This window comes from Gorilla gorilla, chromosome 9, assembly GCF_029281585.2.
Source record: "Gorilla gorilla gorilla isolate KB3781 chromosome 9, NHGRI_mGorGor1-v2.1_pri, whole genome shotgun sequence".
Lineage (NCBI taxonomy): Eukaryota > Metazoa > Chordata > Mammalia > Primates > Hominidae > Gorilla > Gorilla gorilla.
Genome location: NC_073233.2, coordinates 32,670,627 through 32,685,526, shown reverse-complemented (window position 1 = coordinate 32,685,526; position 14,900 = coordinate 32,670,627). Strand labels below are relative to the sequence as shown.

Sequence of the window (14,900 nt, the reverse complement as noted above, 5' to 3'; positions counted from 1 at the left end):
TGGATTTCAGTGCTGGATCAGCTCCCAGGAGTTTATTCCAAAGATAATAATGGCAATGGCTGTGTATAAAACTGTTTTGCTTGCTTTCAAATTTTTAAGTGTTTCCTTGACCACTAGAGCACTTTTTGACTAAAGCCGGTGTCTAAAATGATGACATCCAGTTATTTCTTCAATAAAAATGATTGGCAGACAGAGAGCTGTATGTTGGAGCACCATGAGTATTGACGAAAATGTAAGCGGATCTTCCTCAGCAGATGTCAAATCTTGTTAAATGTTATATTTTCCGTTTAGTGCAGTACCTGGCACTTGGTAGGCATTCGATAAGTATTTGCAGAAACCCAAAAGCATTGGGCTTTGGGTAAGTCACTTCATGATCTCTGTTTCCTTGTCATTTCCAATCCCAATGAACATAACATCCAAGTCTAGGCACATCCAGGTGAAATAACATAAATATTAAGTCCAGATTTAAAAGGTATATTACATGTCACTAAAGGTTAGGTATTCTGAAGGAAGGTGGTTTAGAATAGCATGCAATGAGAGTCTTTTTGAGATGGTAAAACAGTTAGAGATTGTGAACATCCTATAAAAAGTAAGATATAGCCTGAAACAGAAATTCTCAGAGTCTCTTGTCAATAGCCCTATTGTGCCCTGTAAATTACTAAATTTCATAAGGCCCTATAATCTCCACACTTTGCTAAAATTATTCCTCATTTAACTGTTTTTCTTAAACCATTTTTTTTCACGGTGACTTAAGGCAGAAACAAGCTTAAATGTAATATATCTTACAGTGTACTAGCAGGTACATGGGATTTTATCCCAAGTTTTCCATGTATTAGCTATGTGGCCGTGTGCAACTTACTTAACATCTCAGGGTATGTTTCCTTATTTATAAAACAGGGATTTGCCTCAAAGTGTAAATATAAGATCTATGTAACATAACATGTGCACAATAGCCAGCACATTGACAGATGCACAGTAGGCCCCGAACTATTATCAGTTCCTTTCCTCCACCTTGGTAAAACTTTTATAGTGTTTATGAAAACAAGTTACACAGCCATATTGCTCATTCAAATTCCAGCTTTTCTATATATTTATATTACTGAGTATTTATCACTCTGTGACTTTGTTTCCTTTGGCAAAACAGAGCTAATAGTACCTATTTTGGCATATTTTTGAAACAATTACATAAGTTAATGCACATCGAGCACACAGTGATGATTGGCACACAGTAAGTTAAATTACAAATTCTCCCATGGCTTTAAGACAAGCAATTTTTTCAAGTGTTTAATAAACATTCAGTAACATATTTTCATTTACTGAGAAGTTGAAGAATATATTTAGATCTTACAAAATATTATTGGTAGAAGTAAACTTCAGCTATATTAAGCTTTTATTTCCTGCTAAGTACAATTCACATCAAGGATATTTTTTGTTTGTTTGTTTGTTTGTTTGAGATGGAGTCTCACTCTGTTGCCCAGGCTGGAGTTCAGTGGCATGATCTCAGCTCACTGCAACTGCTGCCTCCTGGATTCAAGCGATTCTCCTGCCTCAGCCTCCCAGGTCGCTGGGACTACAGGCACATGCCACGATACCCTAAAATTTTTTATTTTTAGTAGAGATGGTGTTTCACCATGTTGGCCAGGCTGGTCTTGAACTCCTGACCTCAGGTGATCCGCCCGCTTCGGCCTCTCAAAGTGCTGGGATTACAGGCATAAGCCACCGCATCCAGCAAGGATTTTTTTTATCTTGGTTGAAGGAAGGGATATCTGATAATTTCAAAGCCTTAATGCTTTGATTGTCACAATTCCAATTTTTCTTTTTATTGGTCAATACTAGGTCTGAAGAAGAGAGAGATTGCCCTACCCCATTTTACTTTTTTACATAACATCATTTCATTTTATAGACAATATGGTAATTTCCATACCAGTCTCAGATTACATGAGGAAAATTTTAAGAATGATATCTTAAACATTATATTTAACAGAATATCTTTGTATATGTATTCATTGTTTAGTTTTATCATTATAGTGTTTCTTTAGAGCATGTAAAAGTAAGTTTTATAAAACATGAATTAATATGGAATATATATACAAAAGTAACTTCTATCCACGATTTAAACTCTAGAGTAATGCTGTCTAAATAGGCATAAGTACGTCTGAGTGGGTGCTTTCTTCACATCTGGTAAGAGCTATGACTAATTGCAAGCTGTTCACTGTGGTGCTTACCACCAACTCAGTTATCTTGGAGTACTGTGGGAGAAATAGAGAAGCATCATTCAAAATATTAGTGGCCCAAAGGAGAAATTACACCAAAGACAGTCTTTAAAAAAGACAATATTTTGGCCAGGCGGGGTGGCTCACGTCTGTAATCCCAGCACTTTGGGAGACCGAGGCGGGCGGATCACAAGGTCAGGAGATCAAGACCATCCTGGCTAACATGATGAAACCCCGTCTCTACTAAAAACACAAAAAATCAGCCGGCGTGGTGGCAGGCGCCTGTAGTCCCAGCTACTCGGGAGGCTGAGGCAGGAGAATGACGTGAACCCGGGAGGCAGAGGTTGCAGTGAGCCGAGATCGCGCCACTGCACTCCAGCCTGGGCGATAGAGTGAGACTCCATCTCAAAATAAAAAAAGACAATATTTTTCTCAGTAAGGAAATTTGAATGTACTGTTTCACTCACAATTTCTTGTCTATTCTTAGGGATTGACATCATAAATTTTCTTTTTGTTTCGTGTTATAAGATGCATAAAAAATGGTGAAAATGAAGATGTAGTTTCAACTCTATCTTAATACAATTCTTTTTAGATGCCATTTTCCATACTTTCAGTCCATGAATAATATTGCTTTCTATTATTTATCAGCATAACAGGTCATAATCAGAAATTACTACTGCTATATAAGAAATAAATGCAAATTCAGAGATAATTTTGATTTCTGAATTTAAATCCTATTATTCTGAAACTTAAAGGTACGTTATGATTTTTTAAAAATCGGCGTAAGAACTGAACAATAAGGAAAGTGTGTTAAATTTGAATTTTACTTAATTGAGCTTTTGTAGGAATCATGTTAGAATGTCTTAAGATGATTTAAGATCAGAAAAAGTATCAGAAAAAGTGGGAGGGAGGTAGATTTGAAAACGTCTTATTGTTTTAGTATGTACTACTACAAACCATTCTCAAACAACCTTATCAGTCCCAATTTATATAGGAGAAGAAGTGAAACTTGGAGAAGAAAATGATGGCAAAGGTCATACACTCGTATACAGAAATTATACAGAAACAACATTTGAATCTAAGCTACTTGAACTCTACACTCCAGTTATCAACTACAATCTATCTCCTATTATAAGTTTGACGCCATCTTATGTGGACATGTTCAGTCTGTACTAAAAGTAACTTCAGGCAAGTAGAATGTAAATGCACGACCAGCTGCAAGTGTACCACGGAGTAGTAGTGGCGAGGATGTGAAGAAAGGGGAATCCTTACATACTCTTGGTGGAAATGTAAATTGGCACAGCCATTATAAAAGCATTATGGAGGCCCCCCGCCAAATAAAAATAGAACTTCCATGTGATCCAGCATTCCCATTTCTGCATGTACATTCAAAAGAGAAAATGAAATCTGAATCTTGATATCAGCATTCCCATGTTCACTGCAGCATTATTTAGAATAGCCAAGATATGGAATCAACATGTATGTTCACTGAAAGATGAATGCATAAAGAAATGTGATGTATAAATATATACATGAGATTAGCCAGGTACAGGAAGACAAATATTGCATTATCTCATTTTATGTGGAATCTAAGAAAGTTGAACATATATAAGCAGAGAGTACAATGGAGGTTATCAAAGGGTAGGATTGGGGGACATGTGGAGATATTGGTCAAAGGGTACAGTTTCAGTTATGTAAGATGAGTAAGTTATGGAAATCTAATATCAGCATGGTGACTGTAGTTAATATTACTGTACTATATACTTGAAATTTGCTAAGAGGGTGGATATTAAATATTCTCATCGCAAATTATGTGAGGTGATAGATATTTTAATTGCTTGATTGTGGTAATCATTTTACAAAGTATGTGTATGTCAAAACATATAAAACACCCTAAATATATATACAATCCTTATTTGCCAATTATACCTCAATAAAACTAGAAAACAAAAAAATTTAAAAAATAAAGTGATAAAGTGTGAAATGGTGAAACCAACCAGTTAGTGGATATTATTCAGATAAACAGCAAAAGCCTTTTTCCGTGGAATGGATCATCTTTAATCTAATTTATTTGGAGTGAGTATGGGAACTACTGGCATTTTATAAATACATTAGTTACAAAGTTGTCTTAGTCTATTTGTGCAGCTATAGCAAAATACCACAAATTGGGTAGTGTATAAGTTATAGAAATTTATTTCTCAAGATTCTGAAGGCTGAGAAGTAAGATCAAGGTGCCAGTAGGTTCAGTGTCTAATAAGGTCTGGTCTGCTTCCAAGATGGCATCTTGAATTCTACATCCTTTGGAAGAGACAAATGGTATGGCCTCGCGTAGGAAAAGGGCAGATGAGCAAAACAAAAAGCGGTCAAACTAGTTCTCTTTAGCCCCTTCAGAAGGCACTCATCCTATATTAATCTACCCTTATGGGTTAATCACCTCCTAAAGGTCGCATCTCTTAATATCGTTACATTTTTGTTAAGTTTCAACACGAATTTTGGAGGCGACACAAACATGAGACCATAGCACATGCATTTAGCCTACTATATAGCAGTCCCTATAGGAGGTAATATTCATACAGAGTTGCTAATCCTCATATTTCTGCCTACAAGATAGGTACCTTAGCTCCACCACTCCCGGTTGTGTCACCCTGAACTCTGATTTAACTTCTCTGCCCTTCAATTTCCTCATCTGTTTTGATGGTTAATATTATGTGTCAACTTGACTGGGTTAAAGGATGCAAAGTATTGTTCCTGGGTGTGTCTCTGAGGGTGTTGCCAAAGGAGAATAACATTTGAGTCAGTGGACTGGGAGAGTCAGACCCACCCTTAATCTGAGTGGGCAACATCTAATCAGCTGCCAGCCAGGCTAGAATAAAGCAGGTAGGAGAAGATGGAAGAGCATCCAGCCTCATCTTTCTCCCTTGCTGGATGCTTCCTGTCCTCGAACATCAGACTCCAGGTTCTTCAGCTTTGAACTCTTGGACTTACACCAGTGGTTTGCCAGGGATTCCTGGGCCTTTAGCTGAAGGCTGCACTGTTGGCTTCCATACTTTTGAGGTTTTGGGACTCGGACTGATCCACTACTGGCTTCCTTGCTCTGCAACTTCCAGATGGCCTATCATGGGACTTTACCTTGTGATCCTGTGAGTCAATTCTCCTTAATAAACTCCTCTTCATATACACATCTATCCTATTAGTTCTGCCCCTCTGAAGAATCCTAATACATCTGCGAAATGAAGTAATAGAAATTTCTTTTTATTAAATGGTTTATAAGCAAAATACTTTAAAAAATGTCTGGCAAAGAGTAAGAATTTAATAACAGCACTTATTTCTGTTTTCATAACTAAAGAAACTGAAATTAATTACCTTGCCCATGATTACTTACTGTGTAACAATCTTAAGATTCAAACACAATTTTTATGACATAATATCTTTTATTTCACACATTGCCTTTCCTACAATGACTTTATGTTATTACAGTGAATTTATAAGGAAACACAAACCTAAAACACATTTTCCCTATATATAAATCAAGGAGAATTATAAACCTTTCACTATACATTTTTTTCAAGTCATTCTGAGATCTTTATGTGAGGCTATACAGCAAAGCCCGCTGTTTTGCAAAATGTTACATAGCAAAAAGAAAGAAGAAAGAAAAGAAAGAAAGAGGAAGGAAAGGGGAAGAGAAGCGGGGAGGGGAGGGGAGGTAAGGGAGAGAAAAGAAAAGAAAAGAAAAGAGAAGAGAAGGAAACTAACTTTGTTCAGGGCCTAGAACAAAGATAAAGAATTGACAGCATTTGGGGTATTCACAAGGGACACGATTGAACAACTGAAAACAAAGTCTAAAAATTCTCCCCTACAAGTCTAATAACTCATTAATTAAAGTGTCCAGTTTGACATGAATCAGTTGAGAAGTTAAAGAGCATAGAATAAATAAGACAAGACAGCCAATGCCATTTAGGAACCTTAACAAAATCTTAAAAAGGAAGATAGCGTTAGGAAAACACTAAAGTTACATTTCCATTGTATGAAATGCATGTATACAACTAAGTATATCTAGAATCTATATAGCTTGCCTTTACTAATAACTATAGCATCAATTGGCAATTTACTATAGTTCACTCATTTAAATTCATTCTCTAATGTGTACATAGTTATAATATTGTATTAGCAAATTGTTTTTGAAATTGACTCAATTGTCAGACTCTCCTAGGGTGCATCTTTGTAAAAAATACAGATTTCTAGTCTCCTCCCCTGGAGTTTAGATTCGGTAGGTCTAGAGGGACTGAAGAATTTGCATTTTAACAAGAATGTTAGGTGATTCTTCAGATCTCACAAACTGGGAGACCTAGATCATATAGATGTAAGAAAATGAGCTGCAGTAAATGAAATAAATTGCTCCAGATATCAGGGAGTGATGGAGTGTGTGTTTAAAGCCAGCTCTTGTGCATACATTTAGAAAGTAGCCACCACCACCCTCCCAAATTGCTGTTAGTTAGTGTTCCAAAGCCAAATATAAAATATATTAGGTTGGTGCAAAAGTTATGGAGGATTTTGCCACTGAAAGTAATAGCATTTGACATTTTACTTGTGCACCAACAAAATACACAACTTTAGGAGTTATTTTTAGGAAATGCCTTTGGGTCAGCCTAGTAACTGTCTAAGAGTACGATGATAAGAAATGTACCACAACCAATACAATGCATTTGCAAAATACTTCCAGTAACTTAACTTTCAGCCAATCCAGTTTTACCCTCAAGGAACCTCTCTCCTCAGCAGGCCAACCGCATCTTGGTTACAGTGAGGAGGCGAATATGGGAGATTCATGCTTTGGTGAACCTGTATCCTGCAGCTGCTGCAGGCTTCCTACATAGCTGTTGCACTGAAACCAGTCGGAATTTAAAGTAATTGCTACTTGCAGTGCAATTTAAGAGGAAAGAATAACCAAACGGACAGCCAGGATGGTTGTACTAATACGCTACAGGTTAAGAATATTATTTCACACTTCTGTAACTTTTGATGAACTGCAGAGTCAGGAGGAAACATGGAGGTCATTCTGCCAGATGTTTTCATTTCAGATATACGGTGAATGAAGTCACAGAAGGGACAGGGAGCTACCCATGATCAAGTTCAGAAATAATAAAAATCTGCCCTGAACTCTGATATTATTTTGGGGGAAAAGGTGTAGAGCAAGGAAACTAGCTACAGACAGCTGTGGTGAAAATTAGACAGGAGTGAAATGCTTTTCAGCTGTTTAAGTGTTTCATTCTCCAAAGACCCTGCAGCAATTAGGCTTCTTTGTGGCATGCACAATGGTTACAAATGTGGACTTTGGGCCAGGCGCGGTGGTTCACGCCTGTAATTCCCAGCACTTTGGGAAGCCCAGGCAGGCGGATCGCCTGGGTCAGGAGTTTGAGACCAGCCTGGCCAACATGGTGAAACCCCGTCTCTACTAAAAATACAAAAATTATCCAGGCATGGTGGTGGGGGCCTGTAATCCCAGCTACTCAGGAGGCTGAGGCAGGAGAATAGCTTGAATTCAGGAGGCAGAGGTTACAGTTAGCCGAGATCGTGCTACTGCACTCCAGCCTGGGCAACAAGAGCCAGACTCCATCAAAAAAAGAAAAAAAAAAAAAAGTGGACTTTGGCGTCAGGGAGGGCTGCGTTCAAACCCTAGATCTTTCACTCATTAAGCGTTAACTTGCAATGCATGTAAGTTATCTTAACCTCAAATCCCTTACCTTGAAAATAAGAACAATAATATAATTATTAAAGCCTCAGGGAGTATAAAATAATGCGGTTAGTGCATCTTTGAACTTTGGGAACAATGGTGTGTCCGGAATTTATTCCTTCCAGTGGGTTCTTGGTCTCGCTGACTTCAAGAATGAAGCCACGGACCCTTGCGGTGAGTGTTACAGCTCTTAAAGATGGTGTGTCGGGAGTTTGTTCCTTCAGATGTTCAGATGTGTCCGGAGTTTCTTCCTTCCGGTGGGTTCGTGGTCTCACTGACTTCAGGAGTGAAGCCCCAGACCCTCACAGCAAGTGTTACAGCTCTTAAAGGTGGCGCGTCTGGAGTTGTTTGTTTCTCCCAGTGTGGGGGTTCATGGTCTCGTTGACTTCAGGAATAAAGCTGGAGACCCTTGCGGTGAGTGTTATAGTTCATAAAGGTAGTGCGGACCCAAAGACTGAGCAGCAGCAAGATTTATTATAAAAAGCGAAAGAACAAAGCTTCCACACCATGGAAGGGGACCCCAGTGGGTTGCTGCTGCTGGCTGGGGTGGCCAGCTTTTGTTCCCTTATTTGGCCCCTCCCACATTCTGCTGATTGGTCCATTTTACAGAGTGCTGATTGGTCCATTTTACAGAGCACTGATAGGTGCATTTTTACAGAGTGCCGATTGCTGTGTTTACAATCCTTTAGCTAGACACAGAGCACTGATTAGTGCATTTTTACAGAATGCCGATTGGTGCGTTTACAAACCTTTAGCTAGACACAGAGTGCTAATTGGTGCATTTTTACAGAGTGCTGACTGGTGCATTTACAATCCTCTAACTAGACAGAAAAGTTCTCCAAGTTCCCACTCAACCCAGGAAGTCCAGCTGGCTTCACCTCTCAATGGGTAATAGTGTCCACACAATATTAGCTTCTACTGTTGTTTTTGCTGTTTTTTTTATTATTATTATCATTCACAACAATCCTGAGAGGTAGATGTTACTGTCCTGAAACTTTGCTCAGAAAAGGTAAATGTTCAAAGGCACAGAGGTGGTGACAGGGGTCAATCTCAGGGAACTCCGAGTCAGTGCTCTTTTCAACAAGGTACGACTACATTACATTAAGCCATAATTTTTTTTTTCTTTTGAGACTGAGTTTTGCTCTATCACCCAGGCTGAAGTGCAGTGGTGCAATCTCGGCTCACTGCAACATCCGCCTCCCTGGTTCAAGTGATTCTCCTGCCTCAGCCTCCTGAGTAGCTGGGATTACAGGTGCCCGCCACCACACCCAGATAATTTTTGTATTTTTAGTAGAGACAGGGTTTTACCATGTTGGCCAGGCTGGTCTCAAACTACTGTCCTCAAGTGATCCACCACCTCCGCCTCCCAAAGTGAGCCATAATTTTTACGCTAACATTTAATAAACATCTGCAGACTTATAAGACATTAAAATAATGAAGAGAAGGTTGAATTTTTCTTGGATTTTTTAAGGGTTTGAGTTTAAATTATCTTTTGATAAATTGGTTTATATAATCATCAACTCCAAATATATTATTTTCAGAAGCATCCATGTGCAGAATATAATGTAAATCCCAGATTCAAATGAAAACTTCAGCTCGCTAGAATCATCAAGGAATGTGCTATTTTAGATAATTAAAATTCTAGATAGCTTTGAAACACTCACATTTTAAAATTATAGTTACTTCAGATAGAATTCATTTTAAACTCCATCACTTCTCTCCCTTACTAAGTAGAGGATATATATTTATCACATAACATATACTACTATTCTTGCTAATTCAAAGCCATCATTTTAAACAGCAATGTTCTTACTTTGAATTAACACAGTAATTCCTCTGAGCCATCTGAGGTATATATGCAAGATTTTTTAAGATACAGTCCCAGACACTTGTGTTTTTTACGGGTTGAAATATCTCTATATTCTTTTTATAGTTTGGCTCACTCTTACTGGGGGATTGTTAATGGAGAACTAGAGTTCCAAATATCTAGGAAACCTTCTGTGTAAGGAAAGAAAGAGAAGGGTGAAAATTAAAGGACAGAGTAGAAGACCAGATGGGCTCTAAATTAGATTAGACTCCCAATTCTTTCTAATATTCAGGTTGATATTCAGTACCAGCCTAAGAAAAGTATAACTCCTTACCTTAAAATATCTCCCTCAGTGATTTTTCCTATACCACTTAGAATTATTTTAATGAGAGACAATGCCTTCAAAGCTTTAGTCATAAATAAAAGAATAGACTGTGAAAATACCAGGAAGAGTTAGCACAATGAGTTAATGAAATTTTGTCACTGTATAAATGGCTCCAGTTTTTTTTCTTATTTCTCTAAGATAAGGGTATAGGGAGGTTCTAGATTGTAAGGATGTCAGTTAGGGGAAAAGGAGATGAAAACAGTGGATATCCGAGATTCTGAAACTAGATATTTTCCCCAGGATTGTCCTTCTAGGTAATTTGAATTCAGAACTTGACACAAAGCAGGATAGTTGTCCCAAGTGGCTTTACGGGTGTGCACTTGCAATAGCAACTAATTTATTTAAAGAGAAAGAAAATACTTTAGTCTGTAAGTCTCCATATAAGTGTAAAACATTCTTATTATTAAATGAGTTATGTGAGTAGTAAATGCTTATTTCTGTGGAATTACTAAAAACACTCTCTATTTTAACCAAATGTCCTTTAGGATAATGGTGAATCACTTAACAGCCTTAGCTGATCCCATTAAGCCAAAGTCTTTTGGGACAGGCTGTGTTTGATTTGATCTATGGTTCTATGAAAAGTCTTGGTAGCTGTATTGGTAAAGAGCAGCCACCAGAAGCCAGAACTATCATTGTCCTTCTCTTGCCCACCCTTGTATGACACATGAGCTCATCATAAATCAAGCAAAACATGGAAAGCCAGGCTAGGAAGAAAGTTGGACTTTCCCCAGAAATCACTGCTGATGTGTTAGCTAATGTGTTTTTACAAGATGTGCTAAGACAAAAGCAAACATATGCTCCCAGTTGTCTATAACCATAATACACTCCAATTTACCCTTGGGACATCAAAAATAAGCAGACTGCCTCCCCCTCCCCACCACTGCACAGATGTCTCACTTTTTACTTCCTATTAAGCCTCCTAATAAGATAATCTAAAATTTACAGTGGAGTAAAATTCAAAACTATTTGTGTATATCTTCTTCATAAACACAACTGGCACTGCCAAAAAACAAAATGTCAACATTTTCCTACAGAAGTGCAGAGTTGTCTTCAATTCTCATAAAGGTGTTTAGCAAATCTCTCAAACTTCCTATAGTACCAAGTCCTTTAAGGAGGAGGGTTTTGCAGCAACAGATTCAGCAACAAAAGAGGACTGAATAATGCTATTATTAAGCACAGTCCCTGGCATACACGCAGCAAAAGCATGGTACTTAAGAGTGGACAGTAAATAAATACCATTTCTTGCAAAAACATTTTAGACTATAAAGTTAATTACAAACCTAAAAATTTCTATGGGAATTTTTTGGAAGTTTTCCTGAGGGATGGACATATGAATTGAGGAGAGTTTGTGATTGTTAACTCCAGACTATTTTAAAAAACCATCCATAGATGGTCTGGAGTCCACTGTTTTCCTTAAGATGAATCCCAAAGTAATAAAGCTGCGTGATGCGAAAGAAAGAAAAAGGCAAGAAATTATAAGGGAACTGCTAAGAGTCCAATATACTACTAAAGAGCCAACCAAAGGTGAATGAGCCTAGATGAATTTTAGTAAGGAAAATCACTAAATTTTTTGAGCCCCAACTGTGTGTCAGACAAACTGCTAAACACCTTATAACTCTGCAAGATAGACATAATTATCTTCATTTCATATAAGCAGTTACTGTGGCTTAGTGATATTAAATGACATAACCTGTAAGTAGAATATATTGGATTAATATCCAGGGCTCAAAATAAAGACCAGAGATTAAATAAATAAATTAGGGCTTACATACAGTATTTCATTTCACAGATAACCAGTCTGGCATCTATACTTATCTATACTATACTTATACTTACCTATCAAAACCAATTTTGATCGGGGATTGGTTAATACATAGTTGTCATATATAAAGGAGAATCCCTATGCCTTGTGTAGAGTTTAAATATTGAGTGTGTCTGTTTTTCAATTAAGGGTGGAAACTTTAAAAATAATATAACAAGGGTGATTTCTAGTTATATCAGGCTATTTCTAGATATTTTCAAGTTGAAATCAAAATTTTTAAAAGAGACATTGAGCTCACTTGATTAAAAGAAAAGTAAATTCCATCAACTGGATTTTTCAGCTAAATTAATTCGTAAAAGTAAACTAAAAGCAAGGCTCTCCTCTTTATCTGGTCACAGAAGAAATCATCTCTGCCTTCATATGCAAACCGTCCCTCCCATTAAACAGAGGAAGAGAGACAGAAAAGGCCAAAGGGATTAGGAATGTATTCTGTTCATGTTATGTATGAAGCAAAGTCCAAAGAAATTAACCACTTTGTTGAAGATTTCTCAGCTAGTAACAAAGGCAAGCTTAGAACCTAGGAGTACAGAGTTCCACTAGAGAATTTTCTCCATTTTAATGTGCAATTTTCAGGTTAATTTTATGGTGAAAAGCACATCTGAATGTTTTGTTGTTGTTGTTGCATACCTCCTAGGACAGATCACATCTAGAGAATTATTTTGCTTCTTCCTATTTGAAGAATAAAAATAGCTAATCCTCAATTTGGTCTGTTTTTTTCCTAATGCCCATGCAGGATTAAGAAGCCATTAACCAGAACCACTTAGCTAAAATGAATCTTGCTTCCTTCCTACTGGAGTACTCCTCCTCTAGATTTGTATCCTTTTGCTGAAGTTGCCTTTTGTGCCAAAGAGTAAAGGAAGACTTGAAATTAAATGGCTCATAATGCATCATAAAGGAAACAATATGAAATGCCAGCAATTGCACAATTTCTTATCACTCTCTTTGAGCAATGACGGTCGGTCCTACAGTTGTCTATTATTTCCTTCTTAAAAACACAACATGTATCCATACATAATACATTGTTGTGGGGGCCATTTGAAGCTTCCAGATCCCAGAAATGAGTCACCCATAGCCAATGCATCAGTGGAGGTATTTATTCTGTGAGGCTGTTGCAAAGTTCCTATCATGTTTGTCTTCATTCTGAAAGTTTATGTATGTTTAAAACCATGATTAAAGAGAACACAAATTCTTGAAGCAGTTTAACTTTATTTGAAACGTTTAGAGTTGAAGTAGAAGTGCATACTAGGTGAAATTTTTGTCTACCCCTACAGTCTCACACATCACTCCCAATTTCAACATATATTTGAAACATCCTAGAAAACTTGGGCTTGAACTGAGTACAGAATTATGGAACTGGAAACTCAATCAGTCCTATATTCTGTCTTATGCAGGAATCCCTTCGAAATTGTTTCTTGTGTGTTAATCTAGTTTTTGTTAAAAACAAACAAAAAAGTCAAGGGCCGGGTACAGTGGCTCACACCTGTAATCCCAGCACTTTGGGATGCTAAGGCGGGCGGATCACGAGGTCAGGAGATTGAGGCCATCCTGGCTAACACGGTGAAACCCCTTCTCTACTAAAAACACAAAAAAATTAGCTGGGCGTGGTGGCGGGCGCCTGCAGTCCCAGCTACTCAGGAGGCTGAGGCAGGATAATGGCATGAACCCGGGATGCAGAGCTTGCAGTGAGCCGAGATCGCGCCACTGCACTCCAGCCTGGGCAACAGAGCGAGACTCCACCTCAAAAAAAAAAAAAAAAAAAAAAAAGTCAAAGAGCTACATAAAAACAACTGTTGATGAAAGAAATACAAATAATATCTGGAGGGTGGGGATGAGAATATTTAAGTAAATATTTACTTTGAATGAACAAATTCAGCATTCCAGAATTCACACATCTAAGGCACTCTATGGTTAACTGTATCATAATTACCATTATTAATTCAGCAAAGTGGCAATTGTGTTAATTAATGCTTCTGGATAATAAAACTCCAAAAACTGTGAATGTGCCTCAAAATAAAAATGCTCTGTAAAAAGCCTTTTAAACCAAATAAGAAACAAAGATCAAACAGTGAGGATAACTTGAACATACAGATTCTTGTCACTATGCCCAGCAAGAAACTTGAGGGAGAAGCTAAAAGACATAATACGAAGCCCCTAGAAGAGAAACCTAACATCAAGAACTTGAAACCCAGAGTCAAGCATGGGACATGGGCAAACAATAAATTTTCCCAAGGAAGTGACAGAGCCCCTTTAACTGCAACAGGCCAACTCTGGAACTCTCCCAAGAATTCATTTATCTTATGATTGTGTAAATGCGTCTCCAGGAGTAGACACACTTTTGTGAAGATTACTCAACATTTGAACCACAGAAGACGGCAAATATTGTTGAACATTTCTGTCCTCACCCCTCAGAGCTCTACTGAGCTATTCGGACAATCCCTACTAAGCGGGTTTACTGCAGTGCATTGAAACAATCTTCACAGAGATATACATTAAGTCAAGTCCTGAAATGACGAATTCCGATACTCCCAGGCACTGTGCGGAGGCTCAGAAAATCACTCATCTAGGATGCAGAGTGAAGAGGCATTTAATTTTTTTTTTTTTAACTTCACAAAGTTCCCCACCTCTGTGTCGCATAAGCCTGCAAAGGATGCTCCTACACAACTGCAAGGGCATGCAAGGGGGGGAAGTGACGCCCGCAGGGAGAGGGGAGCAAGATTCCAACTGACCTTTTTGCTGTTTAAAGGACTGAATGGAGCCTGAATGGTGGACCATTTTCACTCTGCGCGTCCCAGCCGGCTTAGGGAGCTGCCCGAGAGGGAGGCGGAGGAACAGTAGCCAGACTCTAGACGCTCCAAGGTCCGGAGCCTCGGCGAGCGCACTGCAATCCGACACCTGCTTTAGCCGGCACTTCGCTCTCCAGGCTACGAGCCCGCCGGTGTCGTTGT

General features: G+C 38.2%; 1 protein-coding gene across 4 annotated transcripts in view; it reads right to left on the bottom strand.

Moving 5' to 3' along the window:
• Nucleotides 1-14,900, bottom strand: part of ANO3 (anoctamin 3) — a 472,830-nt gene that overhangs the window by 313,488 nt on the left and 144,442 nt on the right. Inside the window, exon 1 of one of the 4 annotated variants that reach the window (XM_031016410.3) lies at nt 14,682-14,865. The exons of 2 other annotated variants lie outside the window; for them this stretch is intronic. In XM_031016410.3, coding sequence (XP_030872270.1) covers nt 14,682-14,727 — 46 coding nt within the window. In that variant the 5' untranslated portion in view covers nt 14,728-14,865. Of the gene's footprint in view, nt 1-14,681; nt 14,866-14,900 lie in introns of those variants that run through there. One more of the 4 variants, XM_055355349.2, reaches the window with a different exon arrangement.